This window comes from Anopheles stephensi, chromosome 3 (assembly GCF_013141755.1).
Source record: "Anopheles stephensi strain Indian chromosome 3, UCI_ANSTEP_V1.0, whole genome shotgun sequence".
In the NCBI taxonomy this organism is placed as follows: Eukaryota; Metazoa; Arthropoda; class Insecta; order Diptera; family Culicidae; genus Anopheles; species Anopheles stephensi.
The window spans coordinates 85,794,889-85,822,857 of NC_050203.1; the positions used below are offsets into that span (position 1 = coordinate 85,794,889).

General features: G+C 46.8%; 1 protein-coding gene across 2 annotated transcripts; it reads left to right on the top strand.

The window, feature by feature from the left end:
• The first annotated feature begins 41 nt into the window (after positions 1-41).
• On the top strand, positions 42-27,957 carry LOC118513969 (protein pinocchio). Of its 2 annotated transcripts, XM_036060393.1 has the most exons (5): positions 42-683; positions 1,793-2,075; positions 25,410-25,509; positions 26,208-26,475; positions 26,578-27,957. In XM_036060393.1, exons 2-5 carry the CDS (start codon positions 1,832-1,834, stop codon positions 26,818-26,820), a joined length of 855 nt encoding a protein of 284 aa, XP_035916286.1. In that variant the 5' UTR covers positions 42-683; positions 1,793-1,831; the 3' UTR covers positions 26,821-27,957. The 2 variants fall into 2 exon arrangements, with proteins under 2 accessions (XP_035916286.1, XP_035916287.1); XM_036060394.1 differs by lacking the exons at positions 42-683; positions 1,793-2,075 and adding an exon at positions 25,101-25,119.
• Positions 27,958-27,969: the final 12 nt, after the last annotated feature.

Below are 27,969 nucleotides of genomic sequence, written 5' to 3' on the forward strand. Positions count from 1 at the left end.
CGACCACTGTGCCATGCGAGAGAAATGTCAAAATCAGTTGAAAAACAAAAAATCGTGGGAAATCTGTGTGTTTTTTTCGTGTGCGCTTGCTTTCGGGTGTTCGGGCAAATTTTCCTAGCGAAAAGCCAGCCGCAATTGCTGCAGGAATATGCGCTTGTTTGTAAAATTTGTCCTGTAAAGTAACGTTTTCTTGTAGCAAAAGCTTGCAACTAATGTTTTCAAGTGGATGCAGTAAAAAAACCGTTGAAAGAAATTATCATCAGTGAAAGTGGCGCGCGCGCGTGTGTGTGTTTAGGGCGAGCGGTTCATCTATCGCTTATAAGTGGAGCATTCGCTCGTGAACTATTTTTATTTTCTCCTAGTTTTCACTGGGTGCATCTTCGCGTCGGTCGGATGCATCTTGCGAGCGCACATATGGGTCTTTGAGAAAAAAAATCAATAACATCATCATCACACGCCTACGAACGGTGCGTGCACTGATTGGTTGGTTGACTGACGGTGAAGCGGGTGTTAAAGAGAATAAAAAAAAACAGGTGGATGAAAAAAGAGTTTGTTTTCATCTGAGAAGGTGATAATTTTGATAACAAACATCCAGGCCACACACACGCACGCAGAGGGCATCAGGGAACATTGAACGCCCCAGCACCAGCTAGCAGAAGCAGCAGCAGCAGCAGCAGGAACAGGTGAGCCTTTTTATCTTGTTGCTACGGCTTAATTTCGCTCTGTGTTATTTTTCTGCACGACCATTTGTTTTTTTTTTTACTGATTCCTCCCGGTCTCCCCGGTCCCGGCTGCTATCAAGTGGACCGGTCGAGACACACCCGAACCGAGGCGACAACAAACACCCGGCACTGGCTATTGCGGGGTCACGATTTCAGCAGTTTTCAGCTGTGTCAGTTCTATTTGAACAGTGATTATTTGCCGACCCAGCAGCTGTGCCAGCGGTTTACGCGTTGGGCTGAAGTTATCGGAAACCGATCGGTTGGGCAAAATTGGCAAAGACCGTCTGCCGCAGCTTTAGAGCTCTTTGAAGAGAAGATATCTCTCGAAGCGCATCAGGACGAAGCATTTCAGTTGAAAATAGATAATTTATGCAGTTATCTGGAGCATCGACAACCAGCACCCCGAGAAGTAAGACTATTTTCAGTCCAAAGACCAAAATTGGAAGGTGCAAAAATAAGTCCCAGGTTTAGGGTTATCACCGATGCACGTGTACGTGTGTATCGTCAGTTGCTAATCTTTCGCTTTAAAGCCTTTCTGATACCTGCTTTACAGCGCACACGTTTCGTGCATCTGCTCGCTGTCTGACCGATAAGCGCCGTGCTGGACGCTACGGCCACACACCACCAACACGTGGAGAAACACAGGGTGGTAAAGTGGACAATCGTCTTTCTCTTCTGTTGGTCTCTTATACTCAAAACAACAATCTTTCACCTTGGGCATGTCGGGCTTGGGTTCGACCTGATTTGAATAGTTCACCTTTCTTGACATCCCGGGCTCAATCGATGGATCGAATGGATGGACCGGCAGAACGAACAAAACGAAGCAGGCAAATGATATGCGTGCGTGTGTCGATTTTACCCTTGGCGTTAGCCCTTCGCAGTCCCACCGGGAATCGTGGGGTTGGGGAATTTCTTTGTCCCGGGTCACCAGGAAAGCTAACCAACAGCGACCGGCCGGCCGTTACCCGTCGATAGCTAATTAACCCGTTGCTTGAATAGTCATGATCGCTTCCTTACCATCGCTTTATTCTGTAACTAATGAAACTGTGTGTGTGTGTCTGTTGTTTTAGGTCAAACCGCGACTGTGCGTAAAGCGACTTGCCGGCACGATGAAACCTTACGATAATGGCACATTCGCACCGAGACATTTCGTGACGGAATGGGAGGACAACGTAGTGTTCGATGCGGACGATCCGGATTTTTCCGCCGGTGGCAATGCGGCAGCAGCAGCAGCGACAAATGCTTTAATGCGGTCCGCCTCGATCGCATCGTCGAATCTGACACGATCGGTCACTACCTACTACGGGCTTAACTCGGCCTCGGTTGTGTCGAATTTGAACCAGCTAATGAAGGGTAAGTCGAAACAGAGAAGAAATTGTATTAATCGACCCGAATGCATCGGTAATGCTTTTCTTTTAGTGATGGCGTCAACAAGCCGCTAACTTTGAATACTATGTTGATCGTGCCCATCCGTCCAGTCGATGCTAATTTTATTTCATATATTTATATCCGCGAACTGTTTACCAGCTTTCCACCAAAGTGGAAGACTATTTTAAGCTTTATTCGACCACTCGTCGCTCGGTGCGAAATGTCGTAACCTAGTGGCGAAAGAACTATTTATGCAATAATTTAGCATACGCTTCTAATCGCTCCGATCCGTGCACATAATCCTAACGTTAATTGTCCGATGTCCGAGGATCGATGGTTCCGAGATCCGTTCGGGGAAAGTAAATAGCTCGTGTGGTAGTAAACAGCGCAACTAGCGCTGTGGGGATGACGTCCGTTTGGCTGTACACTAATTTGCCCGCTGGCCCAGTTCTCCCAGTAGCCCGGGTGTCGGGTGCAAAAAAAACTTCATGCAAAACTATCTAGTTCGACAACCGGTCGTCGTTGTTGTGGTCGCACAACAACATAAAAACTGGAGCAAACAATGTTTTGTTGGGATGTGGCCAGCGTCCTTCCTTGAACGGCGCTGACACGTACGCTTGCGTAGTGCAGGGCACGATGTTGTGCCGGTGGTTGATTTTATTTCTCTCTTTCTTGTACACCATTTCTTTTTCCTTCGCCCGATTATGGTAAGGCTTTATGGTGTCCTCCTGTTGATCGTACTCATTCTGCCCCGGTTCCTAATCGGGATCGTCAACAGAAATAAGGAACTTGTTTTTGAAGATTCGCAGGTCTCGCGGTTGTTATTTTGCCGGCCACATGGGTAGAACGGGGCCCGTGTAATGTTGTGCTAATAATTCGCCATTTGAGGAAAAAAAAACGGTATACAAAATCGTACGATCGGCAGATGGTGTGAATCGGTGGTTTGTGGGATTGGCATTTGGGTTTACAGGGTATCACGGAAGGGATTCGGTCACATTTTAAGCATTATTTTCTTGTGCTTGTTGGGAATGCGATATCTACAATTAATACTCATATCTGAAAAGGTTAATCATTTAGAAAATCGCCCCAGACCCTAGCTACTCCTATCCAGCTCTGGTTCCTATCCTTGGACTGCCTATCCAGCTACGAGTGAATCAGGTCAAGGAAACAAGCAGAAAAAAGATACTACTATTTAGTTAACATTTTAAGCAAACCTGTAAAAAAATCTGGACAAGATTAAAAAAAACACACATCTGGAAAAGTGTCTAAACAAATCATTGGCAAACCCCTGTCTTGCTTTGTTTTGCTTTTAATATTGGCAAGACTAAGAATGTTTAACATTTGAATTACATCCAACGAATTTTGTAATCACCGTTTTTAGTTTGTGAAATAGTTTTACTCGTGTAAAGTGTTATTTGTTGTAAAGAAAAGGCACGACTCATGTGTTTTGCGGCTCGTAGTTGTTTGTTTGCTCCGAGACTACGAGCAGATGAGACCAGACCAGTGGAGACGTAGGCTGGAGCGATGGATGGTGGGTGGGGGTGTAAACATAATCTAATCGTCAGGATGAAGGTTCGAGGCCGCACTGAGATGGCCTCTCGGTCAGATGAAACGAAAGATGATGGGACCCCGCACTCGGCAGTTCGCACATACGCCCTGCCGCGATGGAGGATGGCAGACATTGGTGGTGCTGGTCGGTAACATGAGCCATGATGGTACGAGCCTCCTTCCTGATTATGAAGATGGCACATTTCACGCGTGTGTATGTATGTTTTTGACCGTATTTTCCTACCCCGTTTTTTGTGTGGAAGAGGTCAACCGAAAGGTTCTGGCAGCACGTAAACAGCGCCAGAGTACCACCGAGTGGTTGCTTTCAGCGAAGGTGTCGCTTTTATGATTGCCATCCCGTATCACACCACCCCCAATCCTTCACGTGTTGGTCTGTATTTGTTTTCTTTGTATGTGAGTAGTTTGTAATTCTTTTTTCAAACCCCCTCCCCCGCCCCCACACGTCGATCGTGACGCGCCGGCTGAAGAAACGCTGTGCTCGCGACTTTGCACAAGCGATGACGTCTTTCTGTGATATGATCTGTTTACGCCCCGTACGTAACCTACGTAAACGGGCTGCTTCTCGTCGATGTAAAGGAGTAGAGTATTTTGAGGCAATTATCGGTACACGGCCCACCGATTCACTTTCGAATGAGTGCAGCAGATGGACGCCAGAAATAGGCAGGGAAGGCTATTAAAAGGGTCCTCGCTGCTTCCGTTCGATCCGGTGATAAGAGATATTGGACCGATATTTTCATCAATCGAATGAATCGCAATGACGCGCCTGTTGCGCCCGTATCCTCGTGATGCTTCCGCTTCGTAGATAGAGGTTATAAGGTTAGTGTAAAATTATGTTATCACTGTACTATCGTTGCGAAAAAAAAGGGGAGTATGTTTTATCGTGTTTCGATTAAATTCTTCTAAATCTAATCAGTAGATGTATGATAGGAGCGTGCAGCGCACCAATTAGTGTGTCTTTTTTGCAGATGATATTACGCACCAAATGTGGTGTTTGGACTGTTTTGCACCAAAACAGATGTGTTTTTATTACTTGAAGAAAAACATGTTTTTTCGAGTTCCGTGTGTTGTTCCCGCAATCTGCGCATTTTTTTTGGAACGATTCCGGTACATTTCCGGAACGAAAGGAGGAAGATAATAATATGTTTTTAATGAACGTAACCTTCAGTGACGTTAAGTTATACTTGGAACTCCTTATCGGCTAGAAAATTGGAGCTTTTCCTTAGAGCATGGATCACGAATACATGCCATATTTGTCTCCTACCTGTTTGGGTTTAAGAAGCAATCGCTCAATTTAAATATCTAACCAAAGCTCATCGAAGAAACTGGTATTGGTTTGTTCCTAGCCGGAAGTTCGTAAATATTTTGTACAATATTAGCCCCTCGATGTTACGGATGTTTATGTTATGAATATTTTAAAATTCACCATTTTTGGTTACCATTTTCTCACTTCTCGGATTCTCGGCGACTGTGAAGCAATGAGGCTCTGTCACTATCAAAGTTAGGAAAACCCTGCCTTACAGAATGTGAGTTAAATTCAAAGAATTGTAAGAACTTTGTATCAAAAATTTAACCATCAATCATGAATCGAAACCGTTCCAGTGCTATGATAATGGTGGGAATACCGTGCCGATTAAATCCCCACCATTAAGCATCCCACTAACAGACGATCAACGACACGGAAAATCACGTTTCATTAACATAGCGGTTGTGACAAAAAATCGCCACCCCTTCTCACGCGTGCGTTGGATTGATTTTGAACCGCTCCCCCTTCCCGACGACCGGTGGCAAGTATTCGATAAATTCACATCAGCTAGTCAGTGGTTGATGCGAATTAGCATACAGTGGGATTTCTTAGTTTCACCACAGCGTGGATTGATCATCGTCCCAAAAAACCAGTTTGAACGAGTCGTGTTGGACGAATTCTTGGACCACGAATCATGGTGCCACGAGCTGTGCCACGAGGCGCAGCGAGGGAAACTGGAGGTTGGAATTGCAAAATGAAAACAAACAATCGGTGCCATCATCACGTGACCACCATCGCGTTTGGAGCAATAGCGGGAGGAGAAATGGATGTCCCACCCCACCCTGGAGGACTCCTGGAACGTACGTGGAACAGGTTCTGATTCTCTGGGAACTCTGGAACTCTGGAACTGGTGACCATGACTGGGGGATGGAATGCGGAAGGAACGGTGAGGATGCACGTAAATGTGGCCTTGCCCAAGTACCAGCTCTTGATGGTACCTGGAACTACCGCATCAAACGTTCGCCGTAAGTGACATTCGATGTTGAAGACACACATTGATGTGTCTCCGGATGTTTGTCGCTGGCGGGAAATTCCTCGCCGCGCCGTGCCGGTTCTTATCAAGATCCGTTCCCAGTGCGTTCTATTGCGTCTGGGAGCGCGGGAAAGACCTTCCGGGCAGTTTGTGCGACATACGAACAAAAGCGATCTCTTGCACAAAACTTGATGCGGCATGAAGCGGTTCTAACTGGTTCGATGACCGGATCGAGGTTTTGCTTAACTCCTGTGATGTTGATGTTGCTGTATGCTGCATGCTGATTGTATGCTGTTTGTTGGCATTCGTATCGCATCGTCTCGAGAGCATCGTAACGAAAGCTAATCTCTGCATTCATGTGTTTACTACTGTTTCGTGTGTATCTTGCGTGTGAATCAAGCGAGTTGTGGATTTCCCCGTCAAAATAAAGTTTGGGCTATTACCGCTACTACCGTCCACTGCTTGTTGATGCCAGTGACGTCAATTTCAAATTCAAAAATTGCGTTGTTGATAGCTAGTGCTGGGTCGGGTTTTGGGAGGGACGTTGATCAACCTTCGACCGGGTCAATCCTCATGTGTGACGTCGCACGCGTAAACATGCGAGTTCTTCCCCCACTCGCGCATACTTCGGACACACTCCATTCGGCAGGTGTTTGCATTCGGATTAGCCGGCGCGTGTTGTCTTTGTGGCAGCGTCTGTCTTGAGGCGAGGGTACTGGCAATAACGGCGAAGGTTGGTGTTTTGATGTGCGCATTGACAACATTTTCAATTGCTTGTGGTGCAGCGTCGTTTATGCTGGAACCGAACCAAACGCGCTGTGATGGCAATGTACCGGCCTTGACGTCTTTCTGCAATCGCCATCGGGGGTGGTACTCGTGAGGATACCCGGTTTTGGGATTCCCAACCCACCCCGGAGAAGGTTGGCGTGTGTTTCTTCGAGAACAAACAAATGATCGATGCGATAATATCTACATCGGTTGATTTGATTTTGGACCCGTGTAATAGCTGTAAGTGGGAGGCCGGTCATGTTGTTTGGTCTCGTGCGGAAGTTTGCGCTTTGCAGTGGAGGACAGGAATAGTGTATTTCCAGCTGAGTTCCAGAATTTTCGCGGGGACTTTTCCGCTGTCCCTTTGCTCTAAACCATTATCAAAACAAGCTGTACCTTGTACCTCTGCATAGAGGAGATAGTGAATGCTGAAAGAAACATTTGAAGGATTTCTGTGTCAAACCTTCGTCAAGTTCGTTCATCTTGTCCTGTGTCCTCATTAGTATATGAACGCGAGTCACCGAGGCAGTGAGTCATCAGTCTAAACTAAACGTACGTGAGATAAATCCTACCTATCATTGTGTACATATTGCTGGTGACCAATCTCTGTCGCTCGCTCTGCGGTAGTGGTCGGATGATTATATGGTCGTTGTATCGTCGCCATAAGGAATTAGCACCCATGTAAACTGTCTTCGCTTAACGACGCTGCTGCTGTTCTTAGAAAGATGAGCATTGTATAGTTGTTTGGTGGATGTAATAGTTTCGCAGAGTAAATAGCGGGCGTAGGGTGTTAGCAGGTCAGCAAAACAAGCATCCGAATTTCTTGAACGATGTGAATTTCGAGATCCTACGAAAGCTTTCCGTTTGGGTAAAACAATTCGAGTTGTTTCATTGATTTTTGCAATTCTGACGCTTGAGTAACGAAACGCGACAATTGTTTTATTCTTGTGGACAGTGTTGCTTGAATTGTGTGACCTGTTATAAAGGAGTATTATTGTTTCAATTCATTTTATTGCTTATCAGACCATCCACGAATCCAAGGGCTATGGATTGATTTGTTTAGTTGGAAGAAATTTCTATTTTGATTCCAATTCCCCAACTTTGCAAAACAATCTGCGAAAGGAGTAGCAAAAAACATTGCTTACAAACAATCGATTTACCAACCCCCGGACTGTGGCGGGTCAATCTTCGCAACAAACTCTCCCCCTATGGACCTGTGGCGTGCCACGAGACGCTAGGTTGCAGTTGCATCAGCAAGCGCACCGGTGCTGTTGTTGCGGTTGCGTGTTGATACCAGAGCAATCGCCAGGCCCCGTAGCCGGTCCCGAGATCCCGATGCCATCGATGGAGTATGAGCCCTAGCGATAGAGGGATGGAACTCGCTTCGTGTCCACGGGAAGCGGTGAGCGAAACGGAAAGCAAACAAAAACACAACAGCAAGAAATGCTTGGCCTGGCGTGATTCGTTCGTTCGTGATGCACCGCGCTCCTGCACCTCAGTCAATGTCGGTGGAAAAGTACGGGTCCTGTGTCAAACATAATCTGGCATGGGTGGTGGTGTACGGAAGGCAATTATCTGCCAATCGCACCATGTTCGACCGTAATGGCAACAGGTGTCAACTGCAGGCACGATGAAGATCATCCCATTCCGTTGGCGAACTGGTCTGAACAGGTCCGAACGGCATTGCGAAAAATAAACGGTCGCACAATAGCGTGGACTTCAAGGAATTGGACGTTTGGAGAAATAGGGACTAGACAGGCACGCGCTAGTCATCAGGATTAATGTAGGTAAAATTATTTTTAAACATACTGTGTACGCCTTTCCTCTCTTTGTAGTCCTCCCTTCTGTCGCTGTTCGATGTCCACCGCCAACGGTCGAGACGGTTGTTGGTGCTGTGTGAAAAAATAAATGCTAAACAAATGACCTGACCGAGGTGTGAACCTCCTTCCTTCGGGGGTGACGATGGCATATACGTTTAACGATCCAACACGGACGCGACTGCGGCGGGGATTGTGATAAATGATTTTTCGTGTGCCTAGCAACGGTGTGTGATTCGGTAACATGCAATGTTATTTTATTTGTGTTTTTTTTTTTCTTTCGAGCGGAAACTGAGACGCATACATGCACACGCACGCGCACCATCAATTTTCCAACCACCAACACCTTATCAGCTTGCGGCCATCTGTGTCCGCGTGGTTGAATAAATATTTTAAATCGAATGCATCAGAGGCAAGCACCACGAACCGGCAAAGGGTTGTGTGGTGGCGTGTGATGGCGCGCGGAACAGTAGCTCTGTATTATCAGATATCGGGGCAGTGACAGTGGGCAGCTTCGGGAGCCACCTGATGGTAGGACGTTGCCCAAAACACCCAGCTTTTATATTTATCTGCTCTCGATATCGCGGCATTCACCAAAGACTGTGTGCCGTGTGTACCGCGGCGTGTACTGTGCTCTTGTTGCAGTTTACAGCTGATTACTGTTAATCCCTGCTGACACGAATATTGTGATGACCGGCTCCGACCGACCGGGTTGGGGATTTTTGTGCCATTTTTTCTTGGCAACTTTTTCCCCCCTATGCTTTGCGGCCGCCACACTGAGACACTTTCGTGTCCGAAGTCCGAAGGATGATGATGGCTTTTTTTCGTTCGCTATCGGCTAAATCTCGGAATCTCGCGGTGCTGCTGGTACGCTAGATAGCTACAGCTTAATGTGAACGGAACAAAAAAAAAAGAAGAAGAAAAGTTGATTATAGTCATCGACGTCGACCCGGTTTTTGTTTCCTGCTAAATACGCGTGGGTGAGTTTGCAATTTGCAGTGTCATTAATCGTTAGAGGGTTAGAAGGTTTTGTCGCTTCGTTTGGGGTATCCATTTCTTCTGGCTTGTATTAAATCTTGGTAGGACAATTTCTTTTCCCTTGGTCGCTGGAAAGGTTAGGATAAGGGGTTTTTTAAGGGCAAAAAGGTTATCGGGCCGGAGAAGGTTCGCTATCGGATATCAGTTAAGTAAGGTCACTCGGAGGAGTGAAGGTCGGTTTTGTTGTCATCAGGTTTTTTGCACATCATTTCTTTTTTCCTTTATTTCTGATTAATTTTCTCCATCGCGTTGTGTTTATTTTACTGAGAAGAACGTGTTAAAGAAATTGTTTATCTTTTTCTTCAGACCTTTGACCAAGCAAAATATTATCAAGGACTCCTCAACATCCTTCAGAATTCCCGTTGAGATATTGAGAAATCGTGGACTCCTGATTTAGTCTTCTAGAAAAAACGACTTATCAAAAAGGTCTTTAAGAATTCTGAGTATAATTTCTCTCATGTTCACATTTTTTTAAATAAAAAAAAAACTTGGCTTCGATACCGTCCTCGCGAATCTTCATCAGAGTTCTTCAACAATATCTCTTCTTAAAAAAAAGTCCACAAGGTCCTCTGAGAAATTCTATCAGAATTCTCATGTCATTGACATTGAGAATTCGTGCTCACTCTCCGTTTGATCTTCGCGAATTACTAATCCAACGATCAGCCTCTATCGCCTCGTGTCCATTTCTTGACATTCGTATCGTTCGTTTTGTATCGTTAAACGTCACAATCAAACCCGCCCCACTGACGACTCCAGCACTCCTTGTAAACTGTCCCCAGGGCTCAATTATCGGTCACGTGTGAAAGAAATCGTTGCAAAGGCAAGGTGATGGATGATGGCCAGCACAAAAAGAAAAAAAAACCTGTGTTGGTGTAACCTAAAGTGAACAAAACCAAATTGAAAAGGAAGGTTAGGTGTTTTTCGTTAGTTTTTTGTTGTTGTTGCTGATCCTCTTCCCTTTGAAGTTTGCATGTGCATGGTCGTGGTTGAGGGATACAGGAACAATCGGCACGTTCATCGGCACTCGACAGCGGTTTGTGTTGGACGTGGTGAAGGAAGCGTTGGTAAAATTCGACCCCCGCTCGTTCACGCCATGAAGGAATGCATATCATCATTAGAAGCATCGGATGAAGTTAACGAAAAAGGCTTCAAGGTGCAATTACTCTATCCGCTTGAAGGTTATTTAATGAATCTTCTCGTGTGCTTGTGGGTCCAGGTTATATAATTTCGCAATTACCCTCACACAACGCAATGACCGGGGTTGAATTTGACTCCTCACGAAGGCCAATTCTATGCAAATCGTAGAGGCGTTGTACTACGTCGAATACTGCGCCATCTTTTCCGGTAGGGCGGTGATCGACATGAACCGTCCATCACCACGATAAACATCCATCCGATTTGATATGACAGTTTTTCCTTCCCATCTTTCAGCTCAGCCCAGCTTCCGATGCAGGAAAAAAAAGAGGAGGTTTTTGGATAGCTGCTACTCCATCCTCCCTGCTGGTGCTGGTCGGGCACGCGTTTTGCATAATCCTCACGTTGGCTGTCACATGCTCGGAAAGGGTTTTCTTTATGAGCCGCACTTGGGAGCCACGTGAACCATGCGAGATTTCATATTTTGCTGTCCACACAATTCCGAACACCTCCACCCCTTTAATCCTCCACCATTGTTCTGTCACAATTTCTACACGCAACGTCGCACACCATTTCGACGATCGTCCCCTTCAAAAGCGTTTTTTTTTCTCAATCTTTCCTCGATCGATTTCGATCGAAGCCGCAATCGACTGCTGCTGCGCCATCGAACAGTGATCACGATTGATTCGCAATAAATGGCGGATGGTTAAGAAACGTACACACACACATTCAGCTGTCTTCTTGCCATCCAGGATCGAGCGTACGAGCATGGAGTGGTGGCCCACCTGTTTTTGGATGGATGGAGAAGCCCACCTCTTAAAGGTCTAGCTCTTTCTTTTGCGCGTGACCGGCAAGAAACAAACAACGTTTCGAACCTCCAGCTCTCCAGTTACCTTTGTTTGAGCAGCTGGGAAGCTTTTCTTTCTCTTCGCTCACACACTTTCTGAATATTGCTTATTGAATATGGTTGGTGTGCCCCAAAACGATGGTTTTGGTTTAAGGCTTTGGGCTTGATCACGCACACACTTGGGCACGCGCGATTTGCGTCATTGGGGACGAATCATGCCGACTGATCTGGAAGTTGTCACAGCCTCCCCCCCCCTGTTGTATTTGCTGGTTTGGAGTTCGGAGAATATTTAGGTTACGGTTTCATTAAAGTAATAAGCGCAAAAAACTAGCTGCTTATTAGATTTGATGTATCAAAGTAAGGAATTGATTGATTTATTTCATAGTGGATAGTTTTTGTAGCTCTTGTGTTACTTAGACGTAAATAGAATTAATTTTCGAGCCAGATATTTAAATCCTTATCAAGGGTTCCACAAGGAGCTAATGAGCAATTCAAAGATTTGCTACTTGCTACATAGCGTTGAATTCCAGACAGAGATTTGCCGAGAATCAGAATATCCCTCACGATATTTTGAGGAAGTAAAGTCCCTTCGAAGGCCTGACTTTACTGGCTTTTCTTTTATTAACTTTACCCGGAGCTTATGGTGATACTTTCTGGATGGATGATGATCAGTTTAGTCTGATCCCTAAAAAAGAGATAAATGATTAGCTTAATGACTCGAAACTTTTGTAAATTAACTATCCAACCAACCAAATCCTTCAATAGAGCTATTCTTCCCATCTTCAGTACTTAACATGTTCATTAGGAAACAGTCTTCGAGGAACATCGATTATTTGTTTCAAACTGTTGATTCAGCATTCAGCTCCACCATACGCAATTTGTTTGTGCTTTCTTTCACATTTCCGGAATCAATTAAATCGGTATTATTATTATAAACGGTCTCGGAATACGGAATAACATCCGAATTCCTCGAAACACATACCCATCCAGGTCCCGTCCAGATGTTGCCGGGAATTCGGTCATCGGTAATATTAATTTCTAGCAATTTATTTACGCTTTCCACGCCGCGGGGCAAAAGGCAGTGTGGCGCTTTCCCGTGAAAACTTGCCTCTCGGTGAAAATTCTTACCTCGAAAACGGTTAACGAGACAGCCGCCAGCGTGTGTTGTACGTGCGTTACGTTTTCTTCGCCGGAAAGTGATGGTGCAAGTAAGCAGATGGCAGTGGCCACCACCTACACGCGGCCCAACAACGGTACGACATAAATCGTGGGCGATAGTAGTATATGTCCGTGTCCGCGTGTGTGTGTGTGTTTCGTTCGTCGTTTACTATCAACAATTGATTCAAGCACACGCGCCGCGCGTCCATCTGATCACTTTGGGTGTCGCGTTCGTCGTTGGGCATCGTGCAACTGCTGTTAGGCTTTGTGTGTCTCTGGTGGAGGACGCTCGGACGGAAGTTCGTGCGAGCGTGAGGTAGAGGGCGAGTCTCCAAGCCGCTTTGGAGCGTGTCGAATGCATGCACGAGGATGAGCAGCAACTCGTTTACTATAAATAATACTCCCAATTTGATGTGGTTTCCACAGCAAGTCCAACGGCCATTTTAAAGCTGTAGAGCTTAACTGATTCACCTTATCATTGATTTGCGGGTGAATAATGTGTGCGAGTGTGCTCACGTTTTCAGCTTTTCATTGTTCAGGGTAAAGATTTATTTTTAGTACTAGAAACTATTTTAATCGGAGGTTAGAAGATTACTCCTCACGGAATACTGGGGTTTGTCAGGTCTCAAAAATAAGTGTCCGTAAGTTTAAGACAAGAAACAAAACAGTCTTTGACTTTATAGCAACCTTTATAGCATCGCTGTCCACTTTAATTGAACAATTGTTGGAATTTTGATTGTACGAATGTCAGTTTGGTCCAGAGTTTAAAGCTCGAATGTCTTTCTTGTTCTTACTAAATCCAACCTCAGCCAACGAGGTAAGGTAAGCGGTTTAAACAATAACATTCAACGAGCGACAAAGTCTAGCCCGTAGTGTTTGGCCGCGAAATCGCCACGGTCACATGATTCTGTAGTGTATGGCGTTGTCCACACTCACACCGTACACACTCCCGGCATCCATGACGCACACGGGACGCGCACAGTGGCAGGTACGGCACATCACATCACACATCATCTGACACCGCTGGGAGTCGATGGTCCCCGACATCGATGGCCGTAATGATGTAGAAGTATTTTTAAATATATCCGTTCGCAGCCTGACACCCCTCTCCGTCTGAGCTATTTTTATACTCAACTGTGTAAGATGATCATACGGAGGCGGAGAGTACTCTATGTCCGTCTATGTCCGTCAACCAAGGGCACGGGTTGTGCGAGAGAAAAAAAGCTTACCCTTTTTTCCACATAAACACAGACGGACACTAATGGGACCTCCTTGTTCTTAATGATAGGCTGCAGTAAAGACAATACACCTGTCCATCATCGTCCGCTTATTGAGAACGCTGCGGAGAAAGTGGATCTAGAGGATAATGCCAGACCAGACGGTGGAAAACAGGTGACGCCTACCTTATCCGGAAATGCGAAAATGCGTTCCAACTGGAATTTATCAATGCGATGTTGCGAATGGAGCAAATGGTGAAGGCATTCGTCCGGCTCGGGCGATGAAAAATTGCGTGTTGACGCCCGCCAGCCAGTCAGCGAGCCAGTTGCATTCTTCTGTGCTATTATTAGCGGCGGCAGCAGTGAGTTATTGGTGGGGACCGTTGAGTGAACGGTAGGATGTTGTTCCAGCTTAGATAGCGCCGAGATAGATCGATCAGTCTCATGAGAAATTCTAAAAATGCATTGTGATGCGAGTTGCTGTGTATTATTACTTCACAGACATCGGAGTTCATGTTGACGTAGTTCATGTGCAGAATTTATTACTTTGCGTCTTTACTACACGCGTTACGTAAACAGACTTCAAGCAAAGAGTCTAGTGATTAGTATACTAATGCTAATCAATACGTTACGACGAACATTTTTATTGCATATATTCAGGCGTCTACAGTACGATTGCACGTAAATTAAAATTTATGGTAACTCCTATTTTAGAGCAAAACGTGTAGATTAATCTTCCTTGTTTTATTGTAGAAAACAGAAACGCCGCTCGGTCACATTCACCGTCGACGACCATCTGTTCCCGGAAAGCTCTGAGCTCGCGAACGTCGAAATACATTCTCTGGTCTGGTTCGATGCCGCGTTTGGCGCGACGTCGAAGCTATTGGTGATTGATTGACATTTAATGTTTGTGTCGCGCCAAACACCACCGCTCCGGAGGCGTCGGACAGTAAACCAGTGGTTGAGGCCGATTTGAAAGTGTACCATGCAACCATTAGCTGCGCGACTAAGCTCGCCATGCAGTTGTCGCCAGACCGCTGGCATGCGCTCTAAGCATCCTCTCATTCCGAGCCGGCTCCATGAAAGATTTATGGAACTCAGGTGCATGGGAAGGTTTAATTTGCACTCGAGCTGCCTTTCGGGCAGGCACAGCGAAGAAAGTGTCTTGCATAGGTGTGATGCGTGTGTGTTGTCGCTCTTATGCGAAATCGTTTCTTCTTTCTACCGTTTATCGCCGGTGTAAATGGGTAACTCGCCCGCACGCAGGCATTTGCGTTCCCAGCGGCATTTTACATCATCTCATCTGCAGCTGGAGCGCTGCAGTTTCCTTATTGACCGTTCACTACGAATTACCCACTCAGCGGCGGAGAATTGTGTAGGAAGACTAGCCGAACGCAAGTACCTGAAGTCAGTGAAGTACCGAGTACACTTAATTCCTGCCCCCGACAAAGCTCCGTGCTCCAGAGCATAGCAATCAGCGGCGGGCGTTCGATTCCCCATTTGTGCTCCCGTGTGTTTTATGGGGATTTTAGGTGAAGCCCGCGAGATTAACACAACCGAGCAACTTTGTATGGAGCCCCGTGGGGTGGACTATTCGTTCCTTCTTGTTGAGTAACGCGATTTGGGTTTATCCGTGCCGCGAGTAGTTGTGCAATTCGTTGCATAAGAACTGCATACTTAAAACAGGTGCCTTTAATAGTTGTTCAATATTTTTATGATTAGATGACATCAGGAGTATTTATCTCCTAATGTACTAAACATTGCATAGAACCTGACATTTGACCTGTGTAAAATAATCGAAAGCTTTTAGCAGGTGCTTGGCAGGTAGTTGCCCTTACCTTACCAATGCTTAATAGCGATAAGACGTTACAGCACGTCAACGCTGCTCAATTAAAACGCTCAATACATCGACGCGTCCGTCACTCACGTGCCACGGTTTGAACCAGCTCGATGCAGTAAGTGCAACGATCCTCACACTTACCAGGAATGTTGCAGATGATGATCATTACGGATGTAACAACTTCGCCGAGCGTGGTGCTGCTGCTGCTGCAATCTGCTAGGAACGATCACGCTCCCAGGGGATGATCATCCATCTTACGTGCCGTTCCCTAGACTTGGGATTATGGAATTTTTCGGGATTCACAACCTCTCCCTGTGGTCACCGGTGTTGACAGCGAAACAGCAGTAATTGAGGGGCTTGCGCGAGTTCTCGCCGGGCAACTCTAATTAATAGGCTAGTAATAGTGTTTATTGTCTGGTGATCGTTGGCGTTGCATCACCGGACAGCTCGCTAACAATTGCCTGTCATCGGAAGTACTCTGGGAAGGAACCTCACAATATACGACGAACGCGATGCACTCGATATTGATGTCGTGACTTGGACAATGAACTTCAAGAATTCGATTTTTTTTCCAAAAGGAATATAACACTGAGTGGTTGAGTAATCGCAATCGTCTCCATTTAGTAGCAGAGCTCCAATCCAATATTTCGACTTAATTAAATCCGATTTTACTTCCATCCGTACCGATGGGAAGAAGACAAACCACCTCGTTTGGGAGATAACCACCACCGCTGGTGAGGTAACGCCGGAACACGAGCTCTGATGCAAGCTCGCTCGGGGTGGAAGTTCGTTACACGCCGGCGAATAAATGTTTAATTCGAACGACAATACGAGTAGCGCACACAAAGCACACACGGTGAGGCGTCGCGTTATGTGTACCGACTTTTCCGGTGGGGGTCAACTACGCCCCGAAATTATAATAGCTAAAGGAAGGAATCGGCCACAAACCAATTGATGAAAGTTGTGTGGAATGAAAGTGACAGTGTGTGGTGATGTTCAATTGACCGTTGCTAGATCTACAGACGGCACGCAGGTAGCTGTGCTGTAAAGGATATCGAGGCTGTTCGAACACGCCATTGCGTTTATGAGATGTCTGTTGGGCGACATGCTAGAGCGAACGCTGAACATACAACACCTGTCGATGAAGTCGATGGTGATTGGTTGTATTTTTGTTTCCTACATGATGTACTTGCCCTTTTCGTAACAGTCCCACTGTTGCGCAGATTCGTCTTGCAACAATGAACCTCCAACCGCTATTCCTATTCACGTGATCCTTCCTTGAGACCCGAACAATTAATCCACAAACGCTGTAGTAGTTTTATTTGGCAGCAAAGCGATCAGGCTCTGTAGGCGAGTTAATTTGTCGGGGAAATTAAAAATGGAAGCGTACCGTAACGTACAAATCGTCTCAATTTCATTCATTCGAAGCGATCCTCTTGGCGCGACGGATCGGAGAGAAGGAAAAATCACGCGACGGCGCCATCTGTAATTCTAACAGCTGCCAACATGCTGCGGATTGGCGACAGTTGTACGCCCCTAGGAATTTGTGGCCAGCGCCGAGATGCCGCGAATACCGAAGCCGACATAATAGAAGCGTCATCTAATTGCCTTATAATGAGCTAGCTAGAACGGGTGTGGTGAAAGTGATTACGACGACCGCAGCAAATATTGCGCGTAAATTTAATGCGTCCCAACCGTGATCGTCGCGTGGCGTACATGTCTCAGGGTCAGCTGTACAGCTAATTGTTGCTGTAGGTCTAGCTAGGCCGGGCGTGGTGTGGGAAAGGTCGCATCCTGTGTCTGGTGTTTAGTTACCTTTCTATGTTGCGAGCCGAGCTTCTGTCCTTCTGTCTTCCTGGAACATTGCGTCCAGACAGAGGCAACACGATACAAGCGGCAGGCCACGAGCATCTATCGCTCTATCACAGAAGAGGAAGCTACATCCCATCCTGCTGCCCATCCCATCTTCTGGCCCGCGAAAAACCAGTCAAAACAAAGCTGAATTTGATAACTGGCCCGAGTAGGTGCCCATCACACATAGACACCTCTTAAGATGTGTGTGGTGGAAGCTACTGCTCAGCGCACCGCGTGCAAGGGTCGTGTCTCGCTCTCTCGTACAACTGTGCCGCCGGATGATCAAGTGACAGCGCGGCATTGGTTGTCAGTGGCGTTCAGGCGCGAGGTGTTGAATCATTTCGTGCTGCGTGGCCTCGTTTCATTTTCCAGCCGGCGCACGCTCTACCGCTCGGATTGCGGTATTATGGCCTAGAGATCATGAACTACGGGCTGAGCCGTTGCTGTGTGGTGGTGGCGGCGGTCGACGACGGCGGAGACGGAAAGGTGAACTCTGATTACGCGTGATGATACTGATGATTGCGAATGTGACATTTGTTCTCAGCGTGCGGAGATTTGAATTTCTGGTTGTACGGTTATAACAAGGGTGACCGTTTTGGACATGGAAAAATAAAACAAGAGTTCTCATTGCAACACGCGCCTTAGTTAGTATGACTTGTGGCAGACCGGTTGCAGTGAAACATCTATTTTAATTTTCCTTCTAAATGATCCATACTCTTCTACGGGAATACAAAACCGAAAAGGGTAGGCCCCAAAATAATCAGGACTCAAATATAATAATGCGACATTCCCCTCAACAGCTGCCATCGATGGGGGATTAAATATCTCGCTGCTGTTGAGCCGCGTTGAGCTTGTGAAGTATAAAAATTGTTTAAAAATAATGCACACGTGCTGCCGAAAAGCAAGTCGCCGGGGCGGTGCAGCTTGAGCGATGACCATATACATGATAGTGTTTTTGCTTTAGTCCCGCTGCATCGCGAAAAATCAACAACCCACTCTGAGGTGAGTTTTCGTGAGTCGGGTTTGCTCTTAGTCCGCGAGCAACAACAACAAAAAAACGGCATTCACGCGAACTTCACGACCTCCGTTGGGGTTTTGGTGTACGCGCGTATGTGTGCATGTCTCGTATCCATGGTGCATTTATTTAGCAGGATGAAATGGTGGAAGGTCGACGTATCCACGTGCGGGCCCGTCAGTCCCCAGAGCTCGTGCGTGTGTAGTATGATGCATTCGTGAGTGGAGCTGGTCGTTTTTGCAGTTTTTCGCGCCGAGCGTCTGTTTGGGTGTGGAAAATTAATTTCTCCATCCAACCAACAATTGGTTGGTCGGCGGCTGATGTTGTGAGGCCCCACATCGCCGACTACTTTCTAGCTTCTTCCGCAGGTGGCTTTCGCTCGGCCAAGACGACCAAGACTCCCCAAAACGGCTTGAGGCGGATCGTTCGTTCAACTTAGACGTGCGGAGTTCATTTGGAGGGGTCTCAAAATTGCTTTAACATCGTGCAAAAGCAATAACTGGCATACAAAACTGCTGTTGCGTGCTTGTGACAGTTGGGCATTTCCTTTCGCGCACTCCGATGCTTCATAATGGGCGTCTCCCAATGCTCTTAATCTGCAAAACATTCCTCCGTATCTTAATCCGAAAACGATGCGTTTCACTGTAAACAGCGATTAGTAGCAAAATTTCCAGATCCGATCGAAGTCAAGTGCCCGGGGGAGGCCGAGGGATAATCCCGGGAATTTACTACAATATCATCGTTCACTCAACGGTTGAGAATAATAGGTTAACAGTCAAGAGGGATGATTATTTGTTTATTTATATAGTATTGTCGCTTTTATTCGCTCTTTACGCGTTTAGTGCCCTCAGACTCAGTTATGTATAAAAAAACCCGATCGTATGATCATATGCCAATATCACACGCACGCGCCACTCCATTTGTGTGTGGAAATGATGTTGCTTTGATAGCACAATTTGTCGAATCTTTCGATCGCATCGCATCGAACCGTATTGATCGTCTGCGCTCTAGCTGCGCATTTTACACGCGTCAACAGACGGCAACGGCGGCCTCGCCTTCAACGATCTGTCAAATCCGATCGGGTTTGCATCCAAAACAAACATTGACCCGCTTCGTCGAACGTTCCGCCGTTTGCATGGTGTGGTGTGATGTGTGTGATGGTATTTAATGGTGACGGAACGATCCCTGTGCCGGATGAAGAAGCGTCATTACACCTTTTGGGGACGATGATGATGCGCGAGCCGATGAGTGCTCACTCGTGATGTGTTGGCGCCCAAGCACACCCTGCGTGCGTCACCGACTGTATCACCGAGCCCTTGTCACTTTGTCGCCGTCCCTAATTGCGTCTAACATTCCATTCACAATCACATAGCTCTACTCGGGAGAATGCTTCCGCTGTTCTGGATGGGGTCGCAACCATTATCAGTACGATAGGAGTCGAACACATGCACACATTTGGGCAATGTGTGACAGCGTTCGGAATGGTATCGATTTTCTCAGGAATCTCCGGATCTAAAAATGATGAAATGTGGGCAGATAACATCAGGCTTTTTAATGAAACATTTCCTGAAGTTCAAATTGCAAAAGGCGGACAGTCCAGATTTTAGTACATGAAGCGTAAACTTAATACCTGAGTAGTACTCCGATTTAGTACCTTAGTAGTTTTAATAATGCGAATAATTGAGGGTTAATACCTTGTGGATTACGATTCAGTACCCCAGAGAGTCGTTGAGACTCCAGAAACTAATGGTCTAGTACCCTGGAGAGTTTGCGACTTAGAACCTTACAATGACTGCGTCTCAAGATAGACTGAGTTTGACCTTACACAGATCAAGATTTAGTACCTCAGAATAAGGAGCAGCACAGCGATAAGGAATGTAATTAGCAATTAAAGTTATTTACGATTTCCGATCGGAAATCCACTTTCCAATTTTTGCTGTGCGATCTACAGACGACCTACGACGTTCACAAGTTCAGAAGGCCATCGAAGTGACAGCGAACTTTATTCTTCAAATTCATTGATAGAAAATAGGGAAAAGTTGTTACTCATTGAGTAGAAGACACAACTCTAATGAATGGGTTTTTGATCTTACGATCACGATCTATGTCCTGATTTATCGCCTTATGGTTACTTTCTACCGTACGCACTTTCCAGTCTTCGTCCCACCTCTCCCATCTGAAGCCCAAAACGGTCGAGAGGGTGAATCCGAGTATTTTTCACAACCCCGGTTGGGTTTCCCCGCCCCGAACCACCCCGACCCAACCTTGCCTTGGGGCCACTAATGTACTCGTGAACGCCGCCCGGTTCACTCTTGCCAGTGCGGTTTCAAGCGGCCATCTCTTTTCGTCCCACAATCGCATGTCCAACGCTGTGAATGTTTCTTTATGCAGTTTTTTTTTTACTTCGAGCGCCAAGCCTCCCCTATACACTACTACAGCTCGGTGGGGGTTGAGCAATGGGGGGTTACAATCGAGGGTGGGTGTTGTTTTGAGCGGAAGCAGAGGGTGTCTCTGTGTGTCGTTCGCACGCGATACGGTGGTAGTGGTGTGTGTGAGCGCCGGCCGTCCGTCCGTTCGAGCTCGCGCGTCGATTTCGTTTCTAGTTTATAAATACGATGGTTCGGTTGGAGCCGATCGTCAGTCGTTGTTCGTTTGTTCATCCGGTACGGTGAAGAAAAGCTACGAAACCTCGCGCTAAGCGCACCACAACCTTTGAGTCGTTTCTCAAGCAAATATAAAACCCCCAGTTTAACTCGTGAAGTGTGAGTTTGTGTTACATTACTAAGAGTGCGTTTTTAGTGCCTTGAAGCCGTGAAGCCTTGAGCTGTTCGCAAAAAGCCTAAAACAGTCTGCCTTATTGAGGAAGAAGCAGTGCGCCCTCTGAAAACGTTTGTGTGAACATATCGCCTGATTCGGTGCAAAAACAAAAGTGTCTTCTCTGGTTTCTGGAGAGAGCATACACAGAAGTACAGTTAAATGAGTTTGTGAGCCAAACAAGCGCATAAACATTCGTCCCCGAGCTCCCGAGCTTCAAAAGCTAACGTCAGCTCAGCATCATCATCGCAGTAGCCGTGTCGTCGAGCGGAATTTTGTTTTGAAATGTAAGTTGAGCAAGAGATGCAGCCAGCCACACACTTGAAAGCTGGGGCCTTGTGGGGAAAGTGAAGCAATTGACGCAAATGGATTGTGCGGATGCAGGCGATTCTGCCATTTGTTTTCGAGGGTGAATGGAACGGATGGTGCTGAGCGTAGAATTGGGGAAAGTTTGAGGGCGGACGATCGTGTGTGTTGGTGGTGCATCTAGCAACTCACATAGGTCAATGTCGCCCAACGACTCACACAAAGTAGGCGGGCGCGTTCTTGTGCTGTCGCCAACCATAAACATGTCGCCCGGTGAAAAATGTAATACAAAACCCTCGTATTGTACTTCTTGTTGGCAATATGTACTTGAGATGATGATGTTGGGGTGAATGCCTATTAGTTCATTACTCCTTCACGGCACGAATTCCTTCTGGGGTTTCTAAGGAGGACAGAATTCGCTACGATCTCGATCATTAAATGAAATATCGAAAACCTCAAAACTCCGCAATCAATAAGATGGGGGACTCCCTGTTTCGACGAGGCGCATCACACCCATACTCCGGTATCCCGCCCAAATCCGGTGACCAACCGACCGTATCCGATCGTTGGCGGATCATACCGATGCAAGCCTGCCCGATCGAGACGCGCCGAGACGCGCCGGGAAACATTTCAATCAGTGGCAATTTAGTTGGCCAACGCTGCTGTTCGTCAGGCCCCTCCCGATAAATGGCGCCCGAACCGTGTTTGTACAGCGGTACGGTACACACAGTAGTACGGCAGAAGGTGTTTGAGTTTATATTGCGGGATAATTGAGTTTCAACCAGTTGACACTGGCCCGTACTAGGAATTGCGTTTGATTGACGATTTCATTTTCGCAAAACCTTGCCGAATGACGTCTCGAGTGTCATCGACGGTCTGGAGCAAGGGGAATCCAGGATTCAAGAGAGAGAGGTCCTATCCTTGACACTATTATCAAGGGCGTTGATACTTTTGATGTTTTTTTGGGGAACAGAAATTAAAGACTGCGTCGTAAAAAGCCATAAAGGAATCAAGGACATTCATTCAGTCTTTTTACTGACTAATCAGCATTTAATGCCATCGAACAAACTTTGTCCCACGGCTGAAAACAAAGAGCTAGAAGTCGCGACCCTTTTTTCTTTCTTATCCCGAAAAACTTTTACACACTGTTTAGTCACGATGTCTGCTAGTGGTAGAAAACTTGTGGCCAGTGAAATAGTGTGGTTTAATTATACGACCACAGTGTGGAGCTCAACTCACAACACTCCAATTTATTTTTATTTGCCACAACAGCACACACAGTTAAGAATGCAACTCACTTCTGTGTCTCCCTCCCTCTCTCTCTCTCTATTCGTGCGGGATGGTGAAGTCTAGGGTTTTTTTTGTCGAATTTTCGGCACGAAAAGTCGTTGCGCTTTCCATTGGTGGTCGCTTTAAAAATAGCTGCCGCATTCGAAGCGATACTTTCACTCGCAAAAAAGTCATAGGCAACCGATAGAAAAAGAAGAATCGTGAGCGCATTAGCTGGCGGGAGGATGAAATGAGTTTGCTGCAAATTTTGCACAAAATTGCACCCCTCTGCGGGGTCTGCGTGCGAATGTGTTTGCAATAAATTGGGGGTGTGCCATTGGCCGGTTGGCGCTGTGGTCGACCGAGCGATCGCAGGAGGATCGATCGTTGGAAAGGAAGATGAATTTATGTAACCTTAAAGTCGACGAGCCCCTTTTTTGCATAGCCAATTGGCGCATACTCAAGCACACTGCTCTGTAGTTGGGAAAATGGAATCAATCCATCCATCGATCGTCCCTTCAGAGAGCGCCCTGTGTCAGCAGAAGTAGGTCAGCGGTTTGCGTACAGAAAAAGGAGATCACCCCATCACTTGCATCTCAATAGAGCTTCTCCTAGTAGTGGACGATATTACTGTTGCAATTGAGCTGTGCTTGCCTGCTGGTGGGGTGATCCTCGAAATGGTGATGCGCCATACTTGTGCGAGCACCAACAAGGCCACGGCGTCACGATGTGATGCACGGATCCGAGACCACCGCCGTGCGGAGAAATCCTCAATTTCGTAGTGACATCCGCGATTTGGTGGAGGCTCTAAAGTCCAACGGAAATAAAATATTGGTGTCACTGACTGCACTACCGCTTTTGCGGTGATGCCGCCGAAGGGAAATGGATGAAAACCAAACATTGTACCCAATGGTTGCGGAATAGCTAGTCTTGAAAAGGTGTATATGAGGTGCATGGATACGCAACAAGGAAACGGCCGCGAACAATCCAGTGGCAGTCTCAGCTGTGGTTAAAAGGTGTTAGATGGGCCGTCTCGCTCTGCCAGCCTACCTGCGAGGAAACCACACAACACTGCCCTTGAACCATCGATTGTACGACCCACTTTCCGCTTGGTGGTGGTAGCATGGTGGCGTGGTGTGGCCTGTGCTAGTTACAGCAACCACCCTAACACAACCACCAAGCGAAGGAGGGTTTAATATCGAGTTCGATTAAGATATGGGTTTCACGAAGAATGTGCAGGGTTGTTCCATCCATAAAGGGCCTCTAGCATCCGGGAAGATATCTCGTGCTTATAACGCGTGCAGGGAAGGTCATCGTGCCATCGTGCCATCATCGTACCGGTAGCGCTGGTGGAATTGAAATTGCGTAATATTGCGACCAACTCCACCAGCTAATCAACTTCTGGAAAGAACGATCGGTCAAGCGAAGCACTGAAGAGTATAGAGCCAGGGAGGCGCGTCAGAGAGCGGGAGAGAGTGTCCGGGGTCGAGTTTACGGGGTGCAATTTACTACTAGCAGCTCGTTACAGCTAGTTGTGCATGAGGCCCCCGCTCACACAAGATAAGTGAGAATGACAAATATTTAACCACGGAACTACTCCGCTACTCCGTGTACACCTTAATCGAATTCAATCACGACCATTGGTCGCGACGCGCGACGAACCAGCCTGTGGACCTGGAAGCTTCACGTGCCTTGGTGGTGATCTTGCGAAGATCTCCTAGAAGCAGCGGACTTCTCCGCATTGATAAGAGAACCGCTTTCCGAAATTGGATGATGTAATGTGACAGGGAAGAATTTATTGCTCCTAGAAACATTCGAATCACGCATCAGCTGAGAGGGGCGGGTCATGCTTTATCATGCGCTTGTCCTCTGCTGCCCTAGTGGCACAGACACTTGATGATCGGTGGAGTTCCCCGAGAGTATGGCAGGGTCAAACGATTAAAGGAAGGAACTTTGGAGAGTGAGAGACCGAGAGATTGGATTCGGTGTGTCGGTGAGCGCACCCTGCAAAGCGTCTACTATTGAGTGTTAGTCATGTCGGTACGGATAAACGCAATATGATGGTATCCACGAGCCACGAGTCGGCTTTACTCGGAAGCCATTGAAGGTAGGGAAGACATACACCACCATCATGCGGTACGTGGAATGTGGGTCGTTTGTGGGACCGGATGTATGTAGAAAAACGGGAAGGAATGTCACGCGGAAAGCTTTGACGATGTATAGCATCCACCATGACTAATCCCCGCATGACATCAGCATACGTCTAGACGCGACATCTTCCAGCGGCTCACGGCCCGGAAGAAAGGGACACCCTGGGCACGATAAAGCACGACCGCGTTGATCAAGGTTTAATTCAGCATTAATAGTGTTGCTCTTGTTTTTTCTTTCTTTCACCAGTATCTTCAAGTGCGAAGCTATCAGCAATCAGCAACAGCAACAGTATGTCGGTGGCCAGCGTACAAGCACCCCATCTGGCGGATCTGTGCAGCTCGCTGAGGTAAGAAACTTACTGGAATTTCCCTAACTTCAGCAAACAACTCGCGACTCTTTACTGGAAGGACGCAGGCCTCGAACTACTTACATTCCATCACACCGCCCGCCTTTTGTTTTGCGTGGATTGGATAAGTGGTTTATTTTTAGCAGCAAACACCCTGCTGTGCGCTCATCTCTTGCTAATCTCGGGATGGCACCAGCTGGTCCGGGTGATGGCAACAAGTGGCAATTTAGCATTGTTTGGTGGGTGTTTGAGAGTTTAAATTTAGTACCAATTTCCACACGGCACTTGGGGGAGGCTCCTCCTTCATTCATAAGTCTTGCTTGAAGGAGAGTCGCCTGGAACACCTCATGGAAGGCAGAGCGTTGAAGAGGATGTAAATTGTATCAGACTCCAAAAATAGCTCCAAGATGTGTCGTGTAAAGTAGCTTGAGACTTGTCTATCTCCTCCCGAAAATCTGTGACGTAGATTTTTCTACGGCTTCAGTAGGGCAGGGCGGGTTTGTTTGCTTGGTTGAGATGCGATGCGTCGTACAAGATCATACAAGACACCGGCGTAGTAAGAATGAATCGTCAATTCATCCCATCCCGACGCGTCATGTGATGCTCGTGGCCATTTACGCAAGTTTGGCCCCGGGCGCGACTGAATGGATGCTATAATGTGTGTGTTTTTGTTTGCTCCTCTCCGCCTTTGTTTACAGCCGCACCAGCCTGAGCATGTCGTCGTCGCTGTCGGATCTGGTCGGCAGCCCGTCGCTCGGTGCCGTGTTCGACTTCCACTCGTCGGACGCAGTGTTAACGATCGAGGAGCTGCGCGAACAGCTCGGCTCCTGCTACACTTGCGGCGTGTCCTGGACCGAGGATCAGGTGTCGCTCGACTGCACCGAGTGCGGTGGTTACAGCCTCGAGCGGCCGTGCCTTATCTGTGAAGGCATCTGCGGTCAGCTGTGGAAGCGTGATTTCACCATGGTAGGTGTTACTATTCCACTGCCCGGCAGTGTTCTCGCTCGCAATATGGAAGCGCTCTAACACGTGGCATTTCGATTCCTTTCTTCCCTCCCGACTACACAGAGCCACGCCTGCGGTAAATCACGCTGGCAGGGTGTGTGCACCAAGTTCCCGGCCCAGATGATTCAGCTCCAGTCGTCGGCACCGCTCAGCAGTTGTGCCAGCTTCGGTAGCCATCATCAGCTGGTGACCGGTTGTGCTGCGGCCGCCAACAACGGATCGAACAGCACAGCCAGCCAGCAACATTTCCTGCAGCAGGAGCTATGCGCCCGGCTCGAGAAGCTTTCCGCGAATGCGCACTCGTAAAGCAAACAGAGAGAGCAGTTCCGGATGCACACACACACCGTTTTTTTTTGTAGACTTTTTGTTTTAGGTGTTAAAGGAAGTAGGGAAGTAACGGAAGATGGTAGTAGTGTAACGGCCATCCAGTTGATGAAGCGTACGAAGCATTCTGCCTGCCCTCGCAGCAGTTTGTGGATGTGTTGTTCCGCATTCGATGGGAGGTGATGCACGACGCTTAACGTACATATGTATATGAGTTCCTACTGATAATGATTATCAAACCAAGCTTAGAAAACCGCATTTGAGATAGTATACCACCGCCGTGTGTATACGTGCTGCTTTTGATTGATTTCTCCTTCTGAGGACCCTTTTTCGGGACGATTTTAAGATTTCATCATTAGTCAATAGGAGTTTTCATCTGTTTTTGTTTACTCGGAAAATTTGTTTCAATGTGCAACCTTCTTCCCCCGTTATTTGAAATCATGTGATAGAATTCGCTCAACGATATAACAAAAATCAGTGGTAAAAATGCGAGGGAACTTCTATCAAAAACATCCCCCAGAATGTCGTACGGTCGTTACTAGTAGCTTAATGAGAAGAGGATGTTTTTCTGTGAAAAACATGAAATTTATAAAATATTGCTTAGTGTAAGGGATAAAACCGTTAGTGTGTAATTGAGATAGAGAGGGCTGGTACACCGGGAACGGAGGCACCAAGTAACAGAGCGGATTCTCTTTGTGGATTGATTCCACACTACCAAATTGGCACTGACAGCAAAAGAGAGAGGGAAGGTTAAATTTGATATTAAATCGCGCGTAAATCCAACGAAAACATAAGGTGGTTGGGTTTCTTCGTGATACAGCGCGCCTCCGTTTCTGCCAGTCAACCAGCAAACGCAGACGAGGACGAGCAGGAGCAGAGTTTTACTTTGTAGTTCAACGTCTATATTTACATAAAGTTTGGTTGCGCAACCAAAAAATCGGTGCAACCAAACTAAACCAACCAAGCTGCAGCTTAATTAGGCTTAAGATGTTCTTACTCGAGAGGAATGTTTTGTGTCGTTTATGTTTTTTCTTGGACGGTTTTGAGCAGATAAAGATGGAATATTCTGTGTCGGTATCGAAAATCGCAAAACAATAAAACAAGCTATTCTGAAAAAAATATGTGAACTAT